The sequence below is a fragment of the Opisthocomus hoazin genome, chromosome 1, assembly GCF_030867145.1.
Source record: "Opisthocomus hoazin isolate bOpiHoa1 chromosome 1, bOpiHoa1.hap1, whole genome shotgun sequence".
In the NCBI taxonomy this organism is placed as follows: Eukaryota; Metazoa; Chordata; class Aves; order Opisthocomiformes; family Opisthocomidae; genus Opisthocomus; species Opisthocomus hoazin.
In genome coordinates this window covers 10,124,724-10,151,963 of record NC_134414.1, presented here as the reverse complement: position 1 = coordinate 10,151,963, position 27,240 = coordinate 10,124,724, and the positions used below count along the sequence as shown (strand labels likewise).

At 40.0% G+C, this 27,240-nt stretch overlaps 1 protein-coding gene across 16 annotated transcripts in view; it reads right to left on the bottom strand.

The window, feature by feature from the left end:
- Positions 1-27,240, bottom strand: part of DLG2 (discs large MAGUK scaffold protein 2) — a 1,094,951-nt gene that overhangs the window by 809,135 nt on the left and 258,576 nt on the right. Inside the window, exon 1 of one of the 16 annotated variants that reach the window (XM_075416663.1) lies at positions 1,463-1,895. The exons of 14 other annotated variants lie outside the window; for them this stretch is intronic. In XM_075416663.1, coding sequence (XP_075272778.1) covers positions 1,463-1,582 — 120 coding nt within the window. In that variant the 5' untranslated portion in view covers positions 1,583-1,895. Of the gene's footprint in view, positions 1-1,462; positions 1,896-27,240 lie in introns of those variants that run through there. One more of the 16 variants, XM_075416708.1, reaches the window with a different exon arrangement.

Sequence of the window (27,240 nt, the reverse complement as noted above, 5' to 3'; positions counted from 1 at the left end):
CAGAGTGAGGGACAAAATAAGCAATAAAGAATGGTTGGTCTCAAAATATTTCTTTATTGACAATTTACTGCATAGAACACAGGGCAGATAATGTGGATATAATTTACTAACCTGCCAAAAATATTCTAGGAAAAGGATAAGGAAAGGACAATGGATGTATTTTAAGAAGATAGAACAGCATTAAAAGTTTTAGCCTGTATTTTTTGGCTTGTTACCCACATATTCAAAGCAAATGCATTTTTCACCTTCCTCTTCAGAAGTGGCATAGAAAATCAATTGCAAAAGTTAATTAGAAAGTAATAAAATGTGAAAGCTTAGCAATTCAGTACAGCAATCAGCAGTACAGACTTTGACCACATACATACGAGCAGATTCTTAGAGCTTTTAATACAAAAATACTTTTTTAATCAAATGGCCAAAAATTATTTTTACCTAAGAAATAAATATGAAGTTCATTATTATCAAACCAAGTGCAAATACAGAAAACTCACTTTAATTCAGAGGCATGCTTAAAGCAGTTTGAAAGAAAAATATCCTTTACAATTATTTCTCCAGGTAAAACAGTTCTAACTGTGATTATCCGGCATAGCCAGTGCTTTCCTTCCCAGACAGACACACTCCTTTGAAGCTGAAAAAGCCAGAATGCCAAAAGTATCTCCCTAATATGTTGAGTAAGGACTGTAACTCATTTAAATTATGCAACTGGATTCCCACAGCTGGCCCACAGCTTCGCTTAGAGCTCAGTTCAACACCAATGATCGTCTGCTAATATTGTCCTGCTTGTAGAGAAGGTAATCTATCCGGCAACTTATATTGAAGTTCTGACACTAATTAACAGAGCAAGCAAATGCTGACATGAGTGACAAACGCTGGTTAATAGTTACTGTGAGAGCAGTGCTGCCAGCTGGCATTTGTAGCTTTTTACAGTAATAATCCCTTGTTTATATCTTAGGACATTGCTTATAATTTGTTTGCATGCATTTTGTTTCAAGGTAGAAACAAATCAGTACAGAAAACAACCCAGATGACAGCAGCAAGACCCCCGATTCTCAGACAAGTAATCGACAAGAAAGCATGCAAGCAGCATCACTTGGAGGATGCACGGGGGACTAGAGTATAGGAATTCTTATCCTATATAAAGCTATGTAGCCTTGCACAAACAGCCTTTGGCATCTTGTTTCTGGCCTACCTGGACAGTAGCACAACATGTTTATCGGATCATACAAGCCCAGAACCTGAACTGCAAGCGGTTAAAAACTGAAGGTCGCTAAGCTGCAAAATTAAAACATGCTCCTATGCTTCAGCTACACAGACAACGATAAAACAAAGCCTCCACAACCACCTGTAATAATATGCCTGTTAAGCTAGCAATTCCAAAGTACTCAGCAACACAAGGTAGACATTTTCTGCAGCTGGTTTTACATGTACATTCCTGCCAAATTGTTGTCTCATCTCCTCTTACCTTCACATTAGTCCGGAGTGCACAGTAACATGCAAAAAACATTGCAGTAAACAAGGAGCATATGGACCAGTATTCAGCGTCTCTGCTCTGCACAAACGGTACACACACGATCCCGAGCATGTGCTACTAAGGAGCCTCCGTTTCCTCTGTCAGTTTGAAAATGCATTGATCTCTGTTTTTCTGACTACAAAAAGACATGTCTTGAAGGCACAGAGTGAAAGCTACATATCTCTTCATCGACTATATATAGAAATATGCCCAGTAATTTCAATTAGCAGAGAATTCAGTATCTGAAACTTGGACTTCAGTTGCTTTTCCTTCCAGCATTTTAAATTCAGGGGGGAAAAAGGAGGGGGAGCTCACCCAGAGGGGAAAGGTGAGGAATTAAAATGTAAGCAGCAAGTTACTTCTATTTCCCCCTAGCTTTGATGTTTTTCTTTTCAATATTTTACAAATGTTATACTGGGGAAAATGAAGAAAGGTTTCTGTTTCCAATTCTCAAATTTACTGGAAATTCTGCACTGTTTCTGTCTGCTCTTGTTAAAGATGCAGCATCCCTTTTAACAAAGACAACGTCATCAATCATGACAGATTCAACATGTTCTACTTACAAATACAGCTTCTGATTAAGGACAATGGCTGGCTGGCTTATTAACGTTTCCTCAAATGCAAGTTCAGTCCCCTGTGCTAATCTATTTTTAAATAAAAAGTCCCACCTACTCCTTCACTCTCATTTAATAAAAATGCAGCGCACTAGTTCTAAAGATCCTGAATTGCATTGTGCTCCTAGCTCAGACACTGGACATCATTTTCAAATTGTTTTCTTGCTGGCTGGAATTAGAAACACAGAGGAAAATTCAAATGAAAGCAGAAAAAATCCTGGAGAAGGCTGTGCCCTCACATTTGTAACTACATATTATGAATTTAAAATGCTCAAATATCTCCCCGAAGGAGGGAACTCAGAACCAAGCCAGAAGGCAAAGCTTTAATTCACAAGCACAAAAATAAGATCAAATCACTTCTTTCACTCCTGTCAACTGCTGGGATGCTACAAATTAACTGATTCTTTACTAGACTGCAGGGACACAAAGTCAAAGACTCAACTCTTTGTTTACAGCACCGGGAACCACCAATACTCATACTGAATTGTGAAGCAGCCTTCAGGAATAAAACCAGGAAAGAGGAAAGAGCCTCTTTTTTTTTTTTTTTAACTGCAGCAGATACTGTGGGAGGCAAAGAGTGGAAAAGGCTTTACTACCTCCTTCTTCATCAGCACAGAGCAATTTGTGTAGGATAAGCATAACTTAATAGAAATATCTGCAGTGACTTTAGGATTTCTTTAAATAATGCTTTACGTAAACCCCCTTGGAAATCTGCAGAAATACTGAAGTCCTATCAGAGTCAGTGGGTATCTTTCTGTGGGCAATGAGGTGAAGAAGCTTAAGCAGAAGGACGTGCATTTAAAGAAGAAAAAAGGGGGGAGGGGAAAAGACAGCAGGGTTTTTTCCAACATCTTCCTAAAGACAAGCTCTCAGAAACTGTCGTCAACTCCAAGTGAACAGCTATTTTTAGCCTGTCATTGTTTGTGCCTTTTTTTAGGAATGAAAAAGGCAGTCGTGTTTAAAGCTAGATAGTGCTCTACAGCATATCCTAAGACAGCTACTTAATTTGATCCCCAGCTCCATCTGTCATACAAATTAAGTAATTAGTAATCACAACCTTCTTTGGCACAAGCAATGACTTCCAGAACAAAAGAGATGAACCCTTTTCTTAAACCTAATTCTGCAATTTTTATTAGTAATGAAACTGGGGTCTAGATGGCATAGTTCAAAAAGCTGGGAGATCCCAAAGTTATGATAGTTCAGACTTCAGCTGCAGCAATATCCATCAAATAAGCTAAAACATAGTAATGTGTTGCTCAGCAAAAGCATGGGAGAATTAATCGATGTATTTTTCTGACACTCTGCAAGTGAATAGAAAGGGAAAGGCATCATGGTTTATTTTGCAGTACAGTACATTAACAATTAAAATTAAGCATCTTAGTCACTGAAAAATCATCACAGATCTTGGGGAATTGTGATCCACTGGAGAAATGCAATTCAAAAAGCAAAGATGAATAGATGCAGAGTCCTGAACAGCAAGGCAAGGCTCAGGCAAGCATGTAGCTGCATATGAAAATCAAATTCAAACCTCCTTTCTGCCAAAGGAAATACACAAGGTTTCAGTCAGCAAAGTCTCTGAAAAAGCTTTCTTCTTCATGATCCTAAAAATTTAATGGTTTTGGTTTTAGGCAAATAAACCCAACATGGGGAAAATAGGTGTCTCACTAAAAGAAAGCAGGGCCGCATAACTATACGATTCCCAAGCGATCACCCATGTAAAAGACTTCAGACTCATTTAGAAAAACAAGAAGTGATGCAGTCCCAAAATCTTCACTCAGAAAAACCTCCCCTGACTCCCAAGTTTCTGGGAGGAAGCATTATCTAGGAAATTACAGACCCTGATCCTCACAACACTGTAAGAGTGAAAAGGAAAGATTCCCGTCCGTGTGGTGGACGCCTCCTGTAATAACTGTGAGGCATTTGAGAATTTGCTGGAAAATTGAAGTCTCTGTACCAGCCAACAAGGTATTACCTTGATAGCGGACCAACCCAACGCATTTAGCAGGGTCTACTTCAGGTAACCTGCACAAGCAGATCCCTGCAGAGCTTGTTCACCTCTGCCAAAATGTTTCTTATTGCAGTAGTCTAATTGTTATAGGCGACATTCTCATCAAAGACGTACAATATTTTATCATGACTAACAGCTACTCAAAAGCACCATGTATTGGTGATATTTACGTTCTTTGACCTAGAGTTGATAACAATGAGCGAGGAAAAAGCCTTGCCCGAGTCTGCCAGACATGCCAAAAATAGTAGAACATTTCAAGTGCTCAGGGCCTCTTTAAACAGGAGACCACAGGGACGAACCCCACAGGTGAAAGAAGTTACTGCATCTAAAAAAAAAAAAAAATGGTGAAGTGTAAAAACAGTAGAGAGACCACAGCCCAGTAAAGCCGCATTACAGACCCTCTTTAAAAGACACACAACTTGTGACCTGAATATTCTTGGATGGCAGGAACCACTGGAGCCACTATCTTGAGCTGTGAAATTTCATCATTATTTTATCCTCCTGTGCCTTCAGAAGGGCAAACGGGAGTGCCTGGATGGAAACCTCAGTTGTCTGCCGAGGTTCAAAGAGAGCAGAGGGAACATGCTTCTCTGGAAGAGTTTGATCTCAGGAGACCCCGAGGCCAAACTGCTTTGGAGGAGTGAGGGGGGGACAGCCATTTGTAGCATCTGTTACTGCCCAAAAGAAGAGCAATAGAAGGTAGCAGCGGTAGTACTAGTAATAGTATTAGTAGTAGTAGAAATGATCTCTTGCCATTGTATGCCGAAGCTGTGGTCAAGGACCCCCACTATGCTTCACCACTATACAAGCACCCAGCACACAGTACTAGGAAAACCTTGTAAGGGAACAATGAAACAGTACTGGAGAGTTATATTTTCATCCTCAGCAGCCTAACCATTTTCAAGGTTTTATTTTTCCCAGGCATCATGGAAAGCGTGGTTTTTTAAAGGAGAGCAATAATAAAAGCAATAGACTAAAAACGCAGTAAAGAAAGCAAGGCTCTCCAGCGTCTGCTCTGAGACAGTGCCATGTGCCCCACTTCAAAGTGCCACATTTGTGGGTAAACATTACAAAATCACGGAATCAGAGAATCACAGAATGGTAGGGGTTGGAAGGGAACTCTGTGGGTCATCTAGTCCAACCCTCCTGCCAAAGCAGGGTCACCTACAGCAGGCTGCACAGGACCGCGTCCAGGAGGGTCTTGAATATCTCGAGAGAAGGAGACTCCACAGCCTCTCTGGGCAGCCTGTTCCAGTGCTCCATCACCCTCAGACGGAAGAAGTTCTTCCTCATGTTCAGACGGAACTTCCTCTGCTTCAGTTTGTGCCCATTGCCCTTTGTCCTGTTGCTGGGCACCACTGAAAAGAGTCTGGCCTCATCCTCTTGACATGCTTTTAAAAGACTTGCTGCAATGAGACAGATTTTGTGATCACCCTTCAATAATCACAAGAAAAGCAGAGATTATCTAGAAAAAACAGAAAATATAGGGGGAAAGGACTGAAGAAGAGGGTTGCACTGCTCTCTGAGTGGACAGAGGGAGAAATGACACTTCTGTCATCCAAAAGAGAAGAGAGCGGATGTCTACAAGGGGTTCGACATAATGGCAGAGGTTTGCAAAGCCATCTGAGTTCTGGCCACGCAACTCATTAATATCAATATTGATAATCTGCTCCACAGACTTTCAGCAGCCAGGGGTGTAATTCTCCATTGAGGAAGACATCGAGGTGCTGGAGTGCATCCAGAGAAGGGCAATGAGGCTGGTGATGGGTCTAGAGAACAAGTCTTCTAAGGAGTGGCTGAGGGAACTGGAGTTGTTTAGTCTGGAGAAGAGGAGGTTAAAGGGGGACTTTATTGCTCTCTACAACTACCTGAAAGGAGGTTGTAGTGAGGCAGGCTTTGATCTCTTCTATCAAGATGAGAGGAAAAGGCTTCAAATTGTGTCAATTTAGACTGGATATTAGGAAAAATTCCTTCACTGAGAGAGTGGTCAGGCATCGGAACAGGCTGCCCAGGGAAGTGGTTGAGTACCATCCCTGGAGGTGTTCAAAAAAACGTGTAGATGTGGCACTTCGGGATATGGTTTAGTAGGCATGGTGGTGTTGGGTTGACAGTTGGACTTGATGATCTTAGAGGTCTTTTCCAACCTATGATTCTATGATTGTCCCTCTTTTTGCAGTGATGCTGGAGGTACTGGCTTATGCAGTCATGGCACTATGGCTACAGTCATGCTCCATCACACCCTGTCTTTGAAGACTGCAGTGATCAATCTATATAACACCCTAGTCCTACATTGCTTAAATGCCTCTGATTTCAGCACATGAGCTTTAAACTGTAATGATTTTCATCCTTTCCCTATTTCTGAGACTTTAAATTGTCATAAAATGTTATTTTGCACAGCTATAGGAAATTCATAACACTGAAAATATCCATATCGGGTGGTGGGATGTTGCGGGAAGCATTGACATGGACTGCAGATCTTGGGTGCTGTGGGGTCTACAGCTTTTAGACAGAAAATGTTGACTCCTGAAGAGTGGATTGAGTCTATGGGGCATCTGGAAACAACTGCAGAGACAATGTGGAACAAAACCCACAGCTGGCAAGAAGGCTTCCTTAGGTCTTCCACCGTAGCAAAGTCTAGTAAAACATAGTTTTAGACAACTCCAGACAAAAGAACTAAGGAGCTTGAGCTCGGCAAATCTTCAAACTTCTGGAAAGAGAAATAAAATGGCCGAATAGATTATTTATAAACTCTCATCTCTTGTATTGTAAACGTCTCTCTGGCACCCTGGCATTCTGATGCAAAAGTTGCTTGTCAAATATTCTTCCTCATTTCTGGGCCAGTAAACAGTGAAGACCTTCCCCTAGGCTGATTTAACTAAAGCCTGAGTTTTTTCTGAAAAGTTTCTTTTGTGGTTTTTTTTTTCCTGCACATTCTTGTGCATACAATTGTCTGATTTTTGAGCATTTCATACTTTTCTTCCTAATGTCCCAGCTCTCTGCGTTCTGCCCTCTGTGCCTGCATTGAGGAAGGTTTTGATCAGATATATGAGAAAAACATATCGTTTACTTAGAAATCATTCCTTCTCAATATTAAATTTATACATATTTTATGAACCAAGCCATAGTGGTTTGTATTTTGAAACAGGCATAAAAACATTTAAAATAAGAAAATTTAAAGAAACTATATGGCCAAATAATAACTAAAAAATAAATGAACAATGGCCTGGTTCTGTAAGTCTTCTCTGTGACTGTGAATTCCTCAGGAAAGGCTTCCTCTTTGCTCCCAATGACCCTAAAATAGAATACTGCAAAAGAATGAACACAGGGCCAGAAAGCAGGAATTGGATTAAGCTTCACAAAGCATCTTGGGTTACTCAAAGCATCATTTCTCCTCTGCTGTACCTGTAATCTGTGGGCCTTTCTGATATACACTGCCTGGGATTCAGCCCAGGTAGATGTAGAACTCAACACAAGATATAAAGCCTAGAGAATTAGAAGCCCATGCTTGTTTTCCCCAAAAAAAATAATTTACCATGACTGTTCAAAAAACTTGGGGAAAATGATGTCTATCTTTTCACAATTGCCATCACTCCTCAATTATGAATTAAAATTTTACTTTTATAATTTATGAACTAATTTATGGACTAAGCTAATTCATTTAAGCATAAAATCCACATTTCCATGGTAACAGCATGAATGAAGAAGGAATGAACTTCCAAAGTTCAACTGCATTTATTACAGTACTTAAAAATAAACCTCCAGCAATTTTCATCTAGGAAATTACTGTAGCCTTTTTGTATGAAAATAAATTTAAAGTAGTAAAACTCTTATTGTTAATTTGTATGAGAACAACTTGATTTTGTATTGTACTTGACAGAGACCTGTGTGTGTCAAAACACCTAGGATTTTATTTTTTGTACCATGATTTTAGTCGAGGAAACTATTTAAAGGGAATCAATGGTTAGATGGAGAAATATGATATACAATTGTGTAAGAGTGGATGTAACCTATGCTTTCATGAAAACACAGGTTTAGGCGCTTTTTTTCTGATGTAGCCAGTATTTTCATTAAACAAGCAAAGTGTTAGGTTTTACAACAGAGAGTACAATGACGGATATTCATTCACCATGCTGTAACTATTCCTCTTATTCAACCGATAACAGTTATTATCTTAGTGTGTTAACAAACCGCAGCTAGAAATCTGATCAGTGAGATAAATACCTTGTTTGGAATATATGTTTAAATTTAGCCAGTTCTTGAAGTTATTTCAAACCAGCAATGTGTTTGAAAACAAAGGATAATGAGGAGTGAAACCATTTACTAGGGAATTAGTATATTTTCTATGTTTTTATGATTTCATATCGAGTCAAGTTATTTCTAGAAGCCTTATGAGTCAGAAGCAAATTGTATGGCTCAGTAAAGAATAAACAGGTAATCTAATTATTCTAATAATATAATAAATCAAATAATCTATTTTCATTCTTTAAAAACAGAAAAGAATATTCAAAATAAGTATATTACAAAAATGAAGGAGGAAAAAAACCTTTTAGTGGAGAGAAATTTCTTCGAAATACAGCCAAATAAATGAAAATAATGTACCTCTATAGGTGTAAATACCTAGTCCCCTTGTAATTAGAGATTTTACAAATGCTATTTGCCAAATTGTCTATGGAATCTAAAAAAAGTGGGCTTAAATTAGGCATCCATACTACTTATGTAGAACTATACACCCAATGCTACAAAAATCTTTGTCAGGAACCTATCTCTGTGGAAGGTGGTGATGCATGCTATACCTGTACTTCCTCTGGGACTGTGACTCACGACATTTGAAAACACCTGGCCAACCTAAATACTTTCTCCTCTAGTACTATCCAAATCACAAAAATAATCCCCAGACTAAGACTTTAAAAGCTTATCATAGTAGAAACAATAAAATCAGCAAAAAACTCCCATGACTGATTGAGGTTTTTCCTGTAGAGTTTTACCAATTATTTCATTCCTTACTTCAGCTCCTCTTTTAGCCATCAAGTCAAAATCTTTTCAGCTATATTTCATATGTATTCTTTTCAGCTCTACGTATACAAGTCCATGGGAATCAATGAGACACATCCCGTGGTCCTGAGGGAATTGGGAAATGTATTTGCGAAGCCACTCTCCATCATATTTGAAAAGTCATGGCAATGACGAAAAGTACCCAGTGACTGGAAAAAGAGAAATATCCCACCTATTTTGAAAAAGAATAAAAAAGAGTATTCTAGGAACTACCAACCAGTCAGCCTCACCTCTGTGTCTGGTAAGATCATGGAATAGATCCTCCTGGAAGCTATATCAAGGCATATGGATGGGAGGGAGGTGATCAGAGACAGCCAACATGGCTTCACAATGGGCAAATAATCCCTAAATAATCTGCTGGCCTTCTACAATGAAGTGATAAAGTGACTGCATTGCTAGGCAAGGGAAGAGCAACTGATGTCATCTACCTTGATTTATGTGAGTCCTTTGACACACAAAACCCTTGTCTCTAACCTGGAGAGATATGGATTTGACGGATGGGTTATTCAATGGGTAAGGAATTGGCTGGATGGCCACATACATTTTTGACACTGTTCCCCACAGTATCCTACTGGAGAAACTAGCTGCCCATGGTCTGGGATGGGTGTACTCTTTGCTGGATAAAGAACTGGCTGAATGGCCGAGCCCAGGGAGTGGTAGTGAATGGAGTTAAATCCAGCTGGTGACCGGTCACAAGTGGTGTTCCCCAGGGCTCAATTTTTGGGCCAGTTTTGTTTAACATCTTCATCAACGATCTAGCTGAGGGGATTGAGTGCTCCCTCAGTAAGTTTGCAGATAACACCAAGTTGGGTGGGCGTGTTGATCTGCTTGAGGGTAGGAAGGCTCTGCAGAGGGATCTGGACAGACTGGATCGATGGGCTGAGGCCAACTGTAAGAATTTCCACAAGGCCAAATGCTGGGTCCTGCCCTTGGGTCACAACAATCCCATGCAACCATACAGGCTTGGGGAGGAGTGCCTGCAAAGCTGTCCGGTGGCAAAGGACCTGGGAATGTTGGTCGACAGCCAGCTGAACATGAGCCAGCAGTGTGCCTAGGTGGCCAAGAAGGCCAATGGCATCCTGGCTTGTGTCAGGAATAGTGCGGCCAGAAGGAGTAGGGAGGTGATTGTGCCACTCTACTCGGCACTGGTGAGGCCGCACATGGAGTACTGTGTTCAGTTTTGTTTCCCTCACTACAAGAAGGACATTGAGGGGCTGGAGTGTGTCCAGAGAAAGGCAACGAGGCTGGTGAGGGGTCTGGAGAACAAGTCTTCTGAGGAGCAGCTGAAGGAACTGGGGCTGTTTAGTCTGGAGAAGAGGAGGCTGAGGGGGGACCTTATTGGTGTCTACAACCACCTGGAAGGAGGTTGTAGTGAGGTGGGTGTTTGTCTCTTCTCCCAGGTAACTAGTGATAGGATGAGAGGCAATGGCCTCAAGTTGTGTCAGGGGAGGTTCAGATTCGATATTAAGAAACATTTCTTTACTGAGAGAGTGGTCAGGCATTGGAACAGGCTGCCCAGGGAGGTGTTTGAGTCCTTGTCCCTGGAGGTGTTCAAATAACGTGTAGATATGACACTTCAGGATATGGTTCAGTAGGAATGGTGGTGTTGGGTGGATGGTTGGACTCAATGATCTTAGAGGTCTTTTCCAACCTATGGTTCTACGATTCTATGATATAAAGCATTGCAGTCAATGGCTCAATACCCAGGTGGAGCTCAGTACCAGCCGGTGTCCCTCAGGAGCCCATACTGGGACTGGTACTGTTTGGTATGTTTATTAATGACATAGACAGTGGGATTGAGTACACTCTCAGCAAGTTTGCAGACAACACCAAGCTAAGTGGTACAGTTGATACACTAGAAGGAAGGGATGCCATGCAAAGGGACCTTGAGAGGCTTGATGAGTGGGCTGATGTGAATCTCATTCAGTTCAATGACACTAAGTGCAAGATCCTGCACATGGGTTGGAGCAATCACCAGTATCGATACAGACTAGGGGATGAATGGATTGAGAGAGGTCTTGCAGAGAAGGATTTAGGAATACTGGTGGATAAAAATTTAGACTTGAGCCATCAACGTGCACTTGCTTCCCAGAAAGGCAACCATATCCCGGGCTGCTTCTAAAGAAGTGAGGCCAGCAGGGCGAGGGAGGGGATTCTGCCCTTCTGCTCTGCTCTGGTGAGATGCCACCTGAGGCCTGCATCCAGCTCTGGAGCCCTCAGCATAGGAAAGAAATAGAGCTGTTGGAGTGGGTCCAGAGGAGGCCACAAAAATGATCTGATGGTTGGAACACCTCTCCTGCAAGGAAAGTCCGAGAGAGTTGGGGTTGTTCAGCCTGGAGAAGAGAAGGCTGCGGGGAGATCTTATTGCAGCCTTTCAATACTTAAAGGAGGCTTATAAGAACCAAGACCTGTTGTAACAGAACAAGTGTAATGGTTTTAAACTGAAAGAGAGTAGGTTTAGATTGTACATAAGGAAGAAATGTTTAATGATGAGGGTGGTGAGACACTGAAACAGGTTGCCCAGACAAGTTGTGGATGACCGATCATTGGACATGTTCAAGGTCAGGTTGGACAGAGCTTTGAGCAACCTCATAGAGTGGATGATGTCCCTGTCCACGGCAGGGGGCTTGGAATAGATGTTCTTTAAAAGTCTTTTCTAACCCAAAGCATTCTATGATTCTACGATTGCATTTCCACTAGTACCTCTACAGCTGTTTCTTATTTTTTAAATACAAATTAGTTACAGAAAATTCTCGGGGTGTGTGTCTTTCTCAGAAACAGCCCTTTTACCCATGTCTTTAACTTATCCTTTCTGTATGTTACCCTTCAGCTTGATGGCTGTTAATTGCATTGCCCTGTTGCAGTAGGGCATCTAGAAACACAAGTGACTTGAGAAAAAGTTTCATCCTTCATGACCTTTTTTCACTTAAAAACTGATATCTGTCTGCTATTGCTGATGTCTTACAACAGGTGTCATGCAATTTTCTCATCTCCACATGGTGCTCAGAATGAGTTTTGAACTTAGACACCACTAAAAATGGGGAAAGGTATACACACATATATATACATGCATACATATATACATACTTCTAAATACATATATATCAATCAACTTTTTCTAACCATTAAGAGGTTAATTTCTATATACATATTACCATAATGAGAAGAGCACTGCTCGTGCTTGTTCCCTCCCCCCTTTCTGTTACATCCCTCTATGCCTCCTACACACCAATTGAAATATTATTTCTAAATTGTTAAAATAAAGTGAATGATATCTTCTTTCAAACAAGATTCCTAAAGCAAAAGTATTTCCTAGCAGCAAGTGGAAAAATCTACATCCTCTAAATCATGCTCAGCTAATCAGAAAACAGTTTTGAATCCACTGTTGCTTTTGAGGATACCACCCGCTGTTTCTGAAAACTGTTGAGAAGGCCTGTCTCAGCAGTTAGATCTCATCTCTTTAGGGTCTGCAATTAATGGAGTAATGAAAAAAGCTAATTTTTTTAATTTTACACTGTGTAGTGATGCCCAACATGCACTGACTGAACCAATATTATCCCTGTTTTGCTGCTTTAGGTTCAAGGAAATACCTCAAATGTTGTGGACAAGGCATGATTATGCCTTTCTGGACCTCAGACTCTTTTCAACAACTTGAACTGTGGAGAATGTGGCAGATAAAGCCAAAATTGGAAAATGTCCTTAAGAGCTTTTTCATATTAATCCATTGGGATGTTTTGTTTCCATAAATAAATCTGACTAGATGAAAAATGAAATATAGAATATTAACATGTAATACTAGTTTAATATTGTAAAGCAAATGTAGATGATATCATCAAAATAGAAGATTTCAATATTATCAAGAACAGTCTAGAAAGTTAAAATTATTCACTTCAGCTTTACCACTGAAAATTTTATCTCGACTTACAAATATTTTCAACAAGTTATAGAACTGAATAGAAACTTTTTACACTTTGATAGTATCAAAGCAATTCTATTATTTCCCAGCAGTTAAAGAACGTTTTTGCACTGATATTATTTAACTAATTCTATTATTTCTGAGCAGTTAGAGGTTTCCTTGTAAAACACAATGCCTTGCACATTTATTCCACAGATGTCCCCTTCTCACTTCAATATTCCCTTGAGTCACATGCAGTGAAGATCAGATAAATTCAGAGAACGTTCTTTAGTTAAAATATCTTATAAATGCAAATTACTGCTGTAATCTGATTATATTTCACAAGCTAACTGACTAGCACTGCTTTCTCTGTAACCATTTATAAAAGCTAAAAATCTTTGGTAATCATTCTGTCTATGGGGCTGTCTATAAACATTTTGTTATTACATCCATATGTAAAATTATTCTCAGTGTAGTACACAGGGTCAATATCTCTTTTGCATGGAGGACAAGACTGAATGAGACATGCATGCTGACAGTGGAATATCAATCGACTAGAGCCGTACTTATCTGAGAGGAAAATTTTCTGTTCCCTTAATACTTTATTTAAATAGTTTTAGAAATAGCACTCCCCTTGACCCAAAGAAGTTATAGCGTGCCCCATTTCACACATCAACCAAAAATAACATCAAATCTCTGAGGAAAACAAAGTCAGTGTCTACTGTCAATCATAATACAAGTAACCTTCTAATTCCAACAGGGTCACAAAGATCTACAGTCTTATAAAATATGAGAATCTGGCCCAAAGAATAAATAAAATCAAAGTAAAATATGATATACGTGGAGTGAAAATCTACCCCTACCAAGGCAAATACTAAGATCTTATTCATTTCAAAGAATTCTATTGATGTTCTTTAAGGTGTAAAATAGTGTTAATGCATACACCATGATAGTGAGTTTGTACATAAATCTCAGTTATAAAGAGTTGGTGCTCCCTGGCGTTATTCTGGCAGATTATCAGCCCTACTTCAGCTATTCTACTGAAGCAGAATAATACAGTCTGAGAGTATCTTTTTCTATCCCTGCTCATCACCACATTCAAAGTGGAATCCACATCTTGAAATATGCTTGAAGAGGTGTTTGTGAATGTTTGTCCAGTTACAATGACTGGGACATTGGATACAGTGTAAGGCCATCATGCAGTTATCAGGTGGTATTCTGAGCAAAAGAGTACTGTCATCTGACCAAGTTCATGTAAATTCATGTTCTTGGGTAGCTTTAATCCAAGTGTGGTTTACTGATTTGGTTCCTAAATGGAGGTTACTTCCATAAACAATGGAAAAATGATGGAAAGTATGTAAACTAGCGGTGATTTCTCAGAAAGTCAGTGGGTTGGGTCCTTATCTAGATGACAAAAATATTGTGTTGGTCTCTAGTGGAAGTACATTTGAAGTGCAGGTGGGCAGGAGATATTCCACCTTGTGTTTATCAACCAGAATGAAGGAAAGGCCACTAAGAGTTGTGTGTTAGTGACTCAGCAAAACAAGTCAAAGTGGACTATAAAAAGATTTTTCTCTTATCACAAGGGAGAAGGATCTGTTGTGATAGGTGACTCATGTCTAGAAAACAGAAGAATGCATTTGGGTTAGCCTTTTGTGAGCCAGAGAGATGCAATACAGCTGTTAGGTATTTTTTTAATCTGAAGAGAGGGAAATAAGTGAAATAAATAAAATAAGCATACAGTATAGGAAGTGCTTTTTTTCCATCCTCCACCAAACCAACACAGGAATGTAGCTCATATCCCCACCTCTGATGACTCTTGGTCCTTCACAAAACCTGTGATGTAATTAATAAGGTAATGAGAATTAAATTTAATGGCTGACAGAGAGTGTGTTTATGTGCATATATTGGTTCAGAAACCTGCTTATTAATGGATGCTGCTGCTGTATACAATGCTCTTGAAAAACAATCCAAACCACAAAATACACTAAATGGGCAGATGATTGCTGCCTACTGATTTCTGGCCAGGAAGTCAGGCTAGATGATAGCACAGGCCTTCTGGCCCAAACCCAGATGTATCTCTTTGCTAAACCACACAAAAAAGCACAAGACTGGAACAATCTGGAAAAGCTTGCAACTCCACAGGTGTTACCATCTGTAACAGAAAGCTGTCATTTCATACTTCTGCTTTGCATTGTTCTCTGCTTCTTGCCCTATGTTTTCTATAAATAATGGAATTTCATGCCAATTTATGAGATGGATTTTTGTAAGAGATGCTGAAATTCTGAAGCTATAACTGAATCTGCTAAAACTCAAAATTAAGCTATGCATCACTCAGAAATGTTGGCCACCTGCTATAATTAAAACTTTTAAACATTCCTCAGTACTTTTGATACACAATTTTTCTCTGTCATTTCACAGCCCTCGGCACTGAAATAACTTCTTGAATATTTTAGAATCAACGTCACAGTACCTCCACTTCAGTGAAAGAATTATAATTACTTTTTCACAACTGCATAATTCCAAGGCATTGTGAAATACAACTTCAACAGGTTTCTTTAAACAGCAGTGTCCTGGTGTCATATTGAACAGTTGTGTCTATGGCAACATGTTCCTATAATTGTGGATCTCATATACCTAACACAATCTCTGAATTTTCTTTTTTAGATAATTAACACAGAAATTAATGCTAATTGTTAAAATCAGAATGAAAATTGAAGTAATAAAGTAATAAAGCACCTTCTGCCTACATATTGCCTTACACAGCTTGAATAGGTAAAACCTTTTTTGCATTAATAGAACTGGGAAATATTTGAGACCAAAACAGATCACAATTTACTTTTCATTTCCTGGTTTCTGCTACAACAAGGAAGATCCATTTCTTCATTATTTCACTATTGCTTAGCAAACAGAGTAAATTAGAATGTTATTTCTCTATACTAGAACACAAACTGGTAGTAGTCAGAGCCTGGACTGAGAGCCAGGACTCTCAGGTCCTCTCTTTCAGCTTACCAGGTGTGGTAAATACGTCTACCCCTCAGCTGACTCATCTGCAAAATGGTATTAATGGTATCATTCTCAGTAATCACTCTCAAAATGTCAATGTTCTTATTACAACTCCCAGTTCTTTTTGCTCTTCAGCTGCACTGCAACTGCATCTTGAATTTCAGTAAGGACACGCCTCACTCTGCAAAGCTTTGGATGGTAAATGTAAGTAAGCTTTGGATTGCAAATGTAAGTAATAGCGGTTAATATTTTCAAGTCATTTTTAGAGACTGATCTGAAACATTTGATTCCCTTAATCTGTGCAAACACATCTCCATGCTCATTGAATCTTTGTGCTCTGTGACCTACTGTGTGCAGCTTTGTGCTCTGCCACCTACAGCATTTCCCAAAGTATTTTTCCCTATGTGAATGTATTTATTTGTTCCTTACTACTCTCTGTCACAAGCAGCACGCCTGACTTCAAGAATGGAACTTGAGCTTCCTTACTACCCTCCCAGCACATACTGAAGACACCTCCAGGTTGGCACCCCATATTTCTAGAAAAAAAAAATGATCAAGCATTTAGAAATGGTATACTTTCAGTAGAATACCAAAATCAATGAGATGTCATTTATTAATATTTCTCTGAACTTTCCACTAGAATATACCATCAACATACTCATATCTCGGTTCACAAAACCTCTAAATTACTGTGTTAATATTTTCCTGGTATATGGTTTTACACTCCACTGGGCCGTAGTCACCAAAGGTAGCTATGCAACATCCAGAGCAGCCCGCAATGTCTTCATCTTCCCTATAAGAAGAATTTTTCACTGCCCTACTCCTTCTTATTTTACTATATTATTCCTGATACTCTACATTCTCTACAGAAAACAAGTTCAAGGTGGAGGGCATGAGAGGGGAAGGGAATTTTTGCCCTCTAGGCAAATTTTTTGAAGAAGTCTCTGACAGTTTTATGCGTGAAACAGAATTCAGAGCTATGTAGGTAACATGTCAGAAGGTCCAGCTGCAGAAATAGGACACAGAAAGAGACTAGCTAAGGAATACTACTTAATTCCAAGAAAAAGAGAAATTGTATATGAAAAATTTTAGTGGAGCAGTAGTTGCTCGCTGCCCTTTGCAAGTCAGGAGCTCACTGGTTTGGGCAACAGCTCGTGGTTCTTCAGACTTAGTTTAACTCCCTGCTTTGCCATAGGCATACACCAGTGTGACAAAGAGCAAGATGTTTAACCTACAAGATTTCAGGTTCTTATATATGAAGATTAGCTTACGAGCACGATTAAGTCTTTATAATGTTGTAGGATTATCAAATGCTACCAAAACAACCACAATAAAAGCAATAATAAACTAAGTCTACCTAATCCCAACTAATTTGGTACATAGTCTGACACCTAAAATCCATCTAAATCCTCAAAGAGCCACCCAGTCTGTGAGTTCTACAAGTTCTCCAGAGCAACTAAAGTCTGTTGATACCAAAGTTAATTTGTATCTCCTGCTATAGCCTGGAAGTTCTCTTCATCTTTAAATTAACACATGCTCAAAGCATGTCTTCTCATAAATTGGTAACAATGTCTAACCTAAAACACTGTCCCAAATCACCTTTGAGGAGACAGACACTTAAACCCTGACTAAATCCTTCCTTGACCTCTGTCTAATTATCTCTAAATTGGATAAAATCTAGATGAAGTCAAGACTAACACCAGCAACACAGCAGTGGTGCAGCAGCAAAAATGATGCCGTCTTCACACCTGTGATCTTCCGAATTCACTCTGCCTACAGAGAGTGACCAGTGCCTGAGCCAGGTAGGTTGTCTTCTGCATGTCCTGAGAGGTCTACCTCACTCCTTGTTCTTGTCAGATATTTAGCTATGGTAGGCAGACTTATCACCCTCTCTGCTTTCAGCCGGGTGCCTAAAATTTTAGTGAAAGTGTGCCTAAGTTAAGCACTGGAATTAGACTGAGTATGACTGTAGGAAGCATTGGTGTATTTATTGATACAGCACAGGTCACAGACAACTGTATTACTACTCCACAGACTGCAATCCAAATAATATTTTAAGTTAATAAAAGTTCAGTAAACTAAATCCCCCCCATAGAAACTAGACCGATCTACTTCACATACAAAGCCACCATTTTGGTGTATGACACCAGAGGAAAAAGGCTCGTTAAGCATGCAAGGGCCTTTAATCAACACTGCATCCCATCTCTACACATGCTCCCTGGAAATGTGATTCATCCCCTTGCGTTCCTCACAGATAGCTACAAAAATGGATGGAGGATTCAAGGAACTCCTTTCCACCAGTAACACAAAAGCTGAGTCACCTCTTGATATTCAGTCCATAGCCTGAAATAGCCTAACCTTGAGAGGCAATAGCCAAGATTTATAGCTAAAGAAGGTGAAAAAAGACCAGAAAATACATAAATCTCTGTATGGGAAAGCCTGAAACCTTATCATCAACCCTGTGATGAACTGCCAGTGCGTAGAACTCAGCAGCTGGCTAAGGAAAAGTGGACAGCCATGAAGAATGCAGTCTTGAAAGGCAGAAATGTTAATGGGCACTCCTGCATCAGTCTTGACTAGTGGGATATTAAACACTAAATTAAAACCTAAACACTGATCAGAGACCATATGCAAGAATAGTTGTTTGGGAGAATTTTCAGCCTATCATTCTCTCTTTAAAAGCCAAAACAAAAAAGACTCTCCATGAATCAGAAAAGGCTGAAATAGTCACCACCATGTCAATTCAGGAACCCAATAACTGCTAGGTGAAAAAAGCAATTTTCAAAAATGAAAGTCAGACATGCCCTCTCCAAAAGCTGCAGGCATCTCCTATTTCCTAGAAGACAGAAATGTTCAAAACCCTGAAGTAAAACAACATCCCAAGGATCAAACTGAATGTCTAGGAACTGGTCGTTACGCAGATGCTGTCCACCTGGGAGCTATGCTGATTTAGGACATGTATGTATTTTTCCAATGCTAGTTGATGTCGTGCTTTGTCCCATCTACTTTGTATGCATGTCAAAATCAGAAAAAGTATCATTGTTTATCTTAATGTTGAATAATCTTTCGTGTAATCTTCTTTTCTGGAACTGGGAGTTTTTTAAGATAATGTGCATATTGTCTGAAATTAATGTATGCACAGCAATTTTTCAATGCCATTTAACCTTATTACTCTGCCTCATGCCAGCTCAAGTGTGTTTCAGTAGATTTCAGATCAGATTTCTGCAATGTAATCTACTTAGTATTGCTTACGGCAAGTATCCGAAAACTTCAGTAGATGTACAATATGATGGCCCAGTGTCTTCCAATGTTTAAACAACACAACAGGAATGAATGCAAGGAATAAAACTATTTTCTTGGGTCACACAACTAGCCCTAAGTTCTAAATTTTCAGTTCTGACTTCAAAGTACTCAATGCTATTGCCTGGGAGTTAGTTACTAGTGAAATCATGTGTGCTGGTGGTAGCTGAAAACACCAATTGTCTGTAAATGTGTTGTTTCAGATAGGCTCCCTGCTTTCAAGCACCTTGTTTCTCAGGTTTTCTGAGATTGTGCCCAATATAATATGGAACGAAGATGAAAAGGTGCCTTTACATCATCTTTGTGACTTTCTGAATTTATCAATGTCTCTAGGCAGAATTGACCTGGATATTATAAGAATATATTGGCTACTGTGATATGGTAGCTAGTGGTCTTGATATGTTGGGATTTAAGAGGCTGGGCTCAACAAACAGAGATGCACCCATGTCAGGGTACAGTGTCACTCCAGGCACTGTAGCCCCTGTGCCAAGTAGCCTCGGGATGCTGCTTTGTGCAACTATTCTGCCAGCTCTCTATGATGCCAGAGAATGGGTAGCTGCCACGCCTACCACCTTGTAATGCAAGAGAAACTTCATCCTGGACTGCTCTTGCCATAAACTGTCTCCTGTGGATGCACTACCAACAGTTCCCAGAGGCCAGGCTTGATCGTTCCCAGAAAAAGCCATGTACCTAACAATAGCTCCCAGCTGTAGTTGCAATAGATTTTGTATAAATTAATAAACAAATAAGAAATATAAAATAATAAAAATAAATAAAACATAAAAATCAAATCACCAGGCTAGAAAGAGATGTCAAATTGTAATGTGAAGTCTATAAATAGATCACTTCAATTTCAAAAGTTAATGTGATGGTAACTCTGATGATTACAGCTTTGATTTAAGCACACACAGAAGTACCAGATCATCTCACAGAACCAACTGACCTCTCTCCAGAATTAAGCTAGATATGTACTAATGTATGTTTTGATGTCATGAGCAATGAAAAGAACAGGTTTGACCCAGGTGACCAATATAACACAATTTTTGGAAGCAATATCCACCAGTCCACTGTAAGATAACTGTGGCAGTTCTTAAACTTAGTGGGAAAGAAAATCCACATGGTAAATTTATCCACAATGAAAGGATGAGGCAAATCTTGCATTGGACAGGGAAGAAATAAAGAAACCCATTTCTGTGGTTCGATGTCAAATAACAGCAGCAAGATATAAATACCACAGTGGCTTGGTTTTTCTCTGACCCTTAACATACCCTCCTCTATTTATCCTTCTCTCTTTCTTTGGTTATGCATTCCCAGAGGCAAGGGAAACTAATGGCTTGTGCTTTGGTTTGATAGCACTGATATTTTCTTCCCACATTCCCAGAAAGGACACAGTGAGCCACCCACCCTCTAGCACGCTGCCTCGCACCCCCCCTTCCCCACTTGCCCCTGCAAGATGAGGGGATGAGGTCCACAGCAACCAATCCCCAGCAAAGCAACATTTCTGCACCCATCTCATTCCATGGGACCCAGCTGCCCTATTTCCCACTCCATGTCGCAAAGGCCCACAGGGCTGGGGAGCAGGTTCCCAGCCACCCCACTGACCCTGAGCAGGGAGATCCTTATTCTCTCCTTTGAAGGAGCCAGTCTTACTCCCAGTCTTCCATTCCCCTGTACATTTGCTGTGGCCCAGCAACTTGATTTCACATAAATATTAAGAAGGTAAGTACTCTTCAGCCAAAATGATCCTCAGGCTTCACACTCCAGCATATATTGATATTGCAGCCTGCAGGGTAGCACATTGGTATCTGTTCTAGCTCTAAATAAGCTAGCTGAGATACTGGGATTAGTTAGAACAGCATGGTGTTGTGCATAGGTTAACTTCTTTTCCCCAAGTGGATAAATTAGCCTAGAGCAAACATATCCTTGACTGCAATCTACATGCAGGACTGTGCCTCCCTGCTGTCCAGCACGCTGTCAGAAAATATTCACTCAGAAACTGAAATGGAATAGTTCTGATGTCTGCAGCTCATTTCAGCCCTAACATGTCCTATACCAGAGGCAGAAAGTGGCACTAAGAAAATTCATTATTGGTTGAGTTTCCCCCTACCCTGCAATGAGATTCTCCCTGGGGGTCTCCAACCAGACAAGGCAACTTGCAGCACAGAAAGGCATTAGAGTGAAGAAACGGTTCTGCTGTGTAATCAAGTGTTTAAATAGACATTTTAAGTAGGCTATGGTGCACATGTGCATGATCCTACAAATAATACTATGCCTGAAAAACGATTAGGCAAAATGTATTCATTAAAAGAATACCATTATTAGGATCAGGTTTTCCCCATAATTTTTGTAATGGAGCAGAAGTGAACCACAGAATTGGCCAGATCCTGGGTGTTACATGGTAGATGGAATTGGAGATCAATGGTAAAAACACTATATTTCAAACTCTGACCTAATCCAAGTCCTGTTAAAACTTTACCAAGGTCTACAGTTGCATGCGATCTTTTCCAAGCAGTGGCACATGTTCATGAGATTTTCATATGAGAAGAGCAGCAGCAAATTTGAATCTGTTACAGACAAGCAGCAATTTGGTAGCAAATAAGTTATTTGATGAATTATTCTCTTTTATTGAAACTGTCCACACATGGCTTACATGCTTCACCAAATTATTTGTTCTACGTCAATTATGAAACAAATATTTTGTGATGATATTTGTTTAACCTGTGAAGAGTTGGCAGCAGTTTATTGTGAATCTTTTATATTCCAATTTTCAACTATAGTGGTTAATTCTGAGTACATATCAGTTTCTGTTTATTGGCGGGGTAAGTTTAACTCCTATGATCAGATTCCTAATGTGGAACCTAACAATCTTCAAAAGACTGCGGGATTACTTATGGATTCCTGCTACTAAATATGTTTGCTAGAATAGCTGGAAAACAAACATGAAAGTGAAAAGTAAACAGCCAGAGTCCATGTGGTTATTTGCCCAGTGAATATTCAAAGGCAATGCAAAGGGTTCATAATACTCTAGCTCTTACAAATGCACAAAAAAATAATGAATACAAATATAGTATTATAATATACACATTTGAATTTCTTTTCCTGCTTGTTAAACTAGATTAATTCAAAAAACTTTTCATCACTTTAAAGAAAGGTGGGTGAGACACCACAGGAAAGAAGGTAGGAGTAAGTCTGTAAAGAAGCGGAAAAATTCCAAACTTCAGTCACTAAAAATAGGAGCAGAGAAGATGGGATGTGAAGCAATTAAAAGTGGATAAAACTACCTGTGGTAATGAACTACATGTCTAGTGAGTTTGCTTTGGAAGAGGGCAAAATGGGAGGGTGGGAACAGCAGTGGTGCCTCTTGCTCTCATCCCCAATGTAGATCCTTGTTTGGGGAGGCTTTACTGTCACCAGCCCTTTAGGAACTGCTATTTGTGTGGGAGAGCAGAATGTCGTTCTTTATTACTCACGCCTCTCAGTTGGCACAGCACAACCCAGCTCAAATAATCTGCTTGCCCTGAGCACCATTCTCCCAGTGGAACGCAGGGAATTCAAGAAGCTCCACGCAAAATCCCCGAGCAAAGAACTGATTTGGATCCTCGAGCTTTGCCGTGTAGCCATAGAGACTTCACAGCCTCATAGCTCCCATTGAAACCTCTGCTTAAAACTGAAGGGCTTTTCAAAACAGTTCCTGTTACGTTTCAGTGCATGCACAATGATATTCTCAGTTTGTACTGGTGAGGCAGGAATTGCAGCTGGAAAGAGCAGTATGTATGAACCTAGGATGAAGTTTGTGCATCTCTAAATAGCACTGCCTTGGCAGTTCTACTCTGCATTGTATCCTGTCAAAGCAAACAGCGCGCTCCCTTCGGTGCCTCCTTTTGCCCTGCTCTCCTGCTGTTCACCATTCTGTACATTACACTCATTTTCATTTATAATGTTTGTACTATTTTTTTCAAGCTTCTAGATCAGGAATTTTCATTATCTTCCTCACTTTAGAAAGTATCTTTCTTCAATTGTACGGGATTTTTTTAAACACAATTCATAGCAAGTAACACCATTAAGTTCATAGCTTCAGCTTAAGCTTGGTCTCAAGCGGAAGAGCCGGCAGTGTGCGCTCGCAGCCAGAAGGCCAGCTGTATCCTGGGCTGCTTCCAGAGAAGTGTGGCCAGCAGGGCAAGGGAGGGGATTCTGCCCCTCTGCTCTGCTCTGGTGAGATCTCACCTGTAGTCCTGCACCCAGCTCTGGAGCCCTCAGCACTAGAAGGACATGGACCTGTTGGAGTGGGGCCAGAGGAGGCCACAGAGATGATCCGAGGGCTGAAGCACCTCTCCTATGAGGAAAGGCTGAGAGAGTTGGGGCTGTTCAGACTGGGGAAGAGAAGGCTGCGGGGAGACCTTAGAGCAGCCTTGTAGTACCTGAACAGGGACTATAGGAAACATGGGGAAAATCTTTTTAGCAAGACCTGTTGTGATAGGACAAGGAATAATAGCTATAAACTAAGGGAGGGTAGATTTAGACTAGATATAAAGACGACATTTTTTATCATAAGGGTGGTGAAACACTGGAGCAGACTGCCCAGACAGGTAGTGGAGTCTCCATCCCTGGAAACATTCAAGGCCAGGTTGGATGGGGCTCCGAGCAACCTGATCGAGTTGAAGCTATCCCTGCTCACTGCAGGGGGATTGGGCTAGATGACCTGTAAAGGTCCCTTCCAACCCAAAGCATTCTATGATTCTATGATTCTGAGTCCAAAAATAAGGTCCTCTCATTCATCAGTGTTTAAATCATGAAACAAAAGAGCAGTAAGAACACAACCGAACCTCACACAGTAAAAGAAAAATCTTTACCCTTAAAATGCATCATGAAGTTATTCAAAGCATAAATAAAACATACACATGGGTGGGAGTACAATTCTCCCACCTAAAATATTCACAAATTAGTCTACACCAATACACAAAGGAGAAAAAGCAGGTCCACTGGCACTTGAGTTGTATATATATATTACAAAAAAACTTTTAAAAACAAGAAAAGAGCCCTGAGTCCTCCAAGAGGGAATGCAAGACATCTTTGATCATGTTCCTCATGACTGTCACTTGGGACATGATATCTCACTGGTTGCTGACAGAATGCTAAAATCCTGTGCCGCTGTATATCCAGCTGCAGCGAGGCTCTCTTGGCTATTGTATGTCACACACTTACAGTTCAAAGCAGATACTGCTCAATGGCATCTACTTTCTTCTAAAGAGGTGGACACTCACCTCTTCATCTCATTCATAGGTCCAATTGTCTTGCCACTGCTCCTTGGTGGTTAATGGTTATTTTCTAGCAGTAAACCCGTTTATGGGTCATTTAACCTTCAAAAGGTTAACAAAACTGTTAACATGCAGACACAGTAAAAAACTAATGGTGCCCCCAATTTCACCCAATCAGCCTACATACTTGCATTAACTAGGTTTACTAGTGAGAACTGGTTGTCAGGGATAGTTAAGTTTCCTGTTGGCAACAACCACATATCTTTTAAATGGTTTGAGAAATATTTGTGTTACTGTGCTGCTGCCAAATCCCTAGGTTGCCCATCAACATTCGATGACCTGCAGATTTCCAAGGGCCATAAAGTGTGAGCAGCACTCAACTATTGCAAGCCCAGAAATGGCAGTGAATCCACAGAAGACATCCATATGTATCAAGTTTAAATGTATAAATGCAAGCCAAAAAAAAAAGTAACTCCTCCAGATGGAGCTGGCCAATGTGTCACATACCATCGGGTACCTGTGAAGTCCTGGCAATTCTTGAAATCATTGCCAAGGGTGTTGATCAGGTGCGTATGAAATGGAAATCACCAAAGGAATTTGGGACTCAGCTCCCAGAAATGAAGTTTTTCCATTTGTAATCCCTAATACACTAGACAGGAAAAACTACAATGCATAAACTCAGTGCTATGATGAATGAGAAAGGAAAACGCAGTCACAAAGATAGTTGTTCAAGGCAACACATGCTTATGTGAGATATAAGTCCTTCTTGGGAACCATTTCTAATTCTGAACTCTTTCATAAAGATTCCCACAAACTTCACCCAATTTCATAAATGTAGCTCTGGAAACAATGGAGATGTCTACTTTTAACCACTTTGAGGAACGGACTTTCTATTCCAGCCCCTACTCCCCTCCAAGTGCCTGAACTGTGTATGGCTAGAGGCATGGTGCCATTTCACCTGAATTTCTACCACTTTCTTTCCGTACTGCCCTACTGGAAACATTACTGAGCTCAGTCTAAGTTAGACTAGATACCATGATGGTGTTCACACCTGTTACCTTCTGACTGCCTGTGTTACAATTAATAATACCATATTCATGTACTCACTGCCAGCTGACAAAGCTGAAACTTTTAAAGAACTCATAAACCAAAGCAGTAAAAAATTTTGCAAAATCAATTAACAAATATATTAAAATAAGCGCAAAGCTCATTTATGCACATTAATGATGTCACGATTTTCAGCTTTCAATTTCTGAACAAATATTAATATCAATTAATAATGCATGCCACTTACAGAGCTCTTTTCATCTTGAAAGAGCTTTATAAAAATTAACTAATTAAATTGCATGATCTTTTTTGTTGTAATTTTATATATATAGAAAATTGGGGCCCAGGGAAGGGAAAGGCCATTAGATGCCTAGGGACTTCGGTACCTCAAAGGCAAGAGCAGAAAACTGGTTTTAATTTATGCACAAGCTGCTGCTGCTTCCTCTTAAATGCTTTTCTTCTCCAAAGAAGCTCCCACCAAGGCCAGATGACCAGCAGAGGACATTATAAATACTTATAAAAATCTTAAGGGTGGGTGTCAGGAGGATGGGGCCAGACTCTTTTCAGTGGTGCCCAGCGTCACGACAAGGGGCAATGGGCACAAACTGAAGCAGAGGAAGTTCCGTCTGAACATGAGGAAGAACTTCTTCCCTCTGAGGGTGATGGAGCACTGGAACAGGCTGCCCAGGGAGGTTGTGGAGTATTCTTCTCTGGAGATATTCAAGACCCGCCTGGACAAGGTCCTGTGCAGCCTGTTCTGGGTGACCCTGCTTCAGCAGGAGGGTTGGACTAGATGACCCACAGAGGTCCCTTCCAACTGCTAACATTTTGTGATTCTGTGACATTCCTGTTACAATTAAATCAAAATCTTTCCAAGGTTGTTCTATCGCACAAGACCAAAATTAACTATTTTGGAATTATTTTTATGTTGTTTAAGAAACAGCAAATTCTTTGCCCTGTGACCTCTCTGTGGTCTTTTGTTGGTTTTTGTTTGTTTGATCATTGGTTTAATGGGGAAGATCTCCTTGTCTAAGACATCTTAGCAGCTAGACAAATATCCTGTATGGCTGTAACTATCCAAAATGTTCTCTCTTTTCTAGTGGTCCACACTGAAGTATTTTAACTCAACATGGAACCACTCTTGCCTCTGTTTCGTATACAGAGTCTAACCTTGCATTGCAACTCTTACGGGACTAATGAGAAACTCCTGTAAACAGAGTGCATGAATCCTTGAGGGGACACAGCATTTATCAGTTAAAATTGTGGTTTTCCCAGTCTTGAGGAAAGAGTTTATAATTCCTATACCAGGTAAATGTGTTATATAATTGAGCAGTTTTACATATATTTAGGCTAGAAAGTTGTTAAAATGGTTATACAACCTCTTAAAGGATCTTTTTTCACTGCCAGATAAAGGATTTTCAGCTGAATTATATATAACAGCGATGACACTGTAGGACAGGTTTTGTCAAAGATCATTGCAGTCACTAAAAATACCACAAAAATTCACACGCTCCATCCTTGCATAAAGTTGTTAATCAAAACTACAGATAATA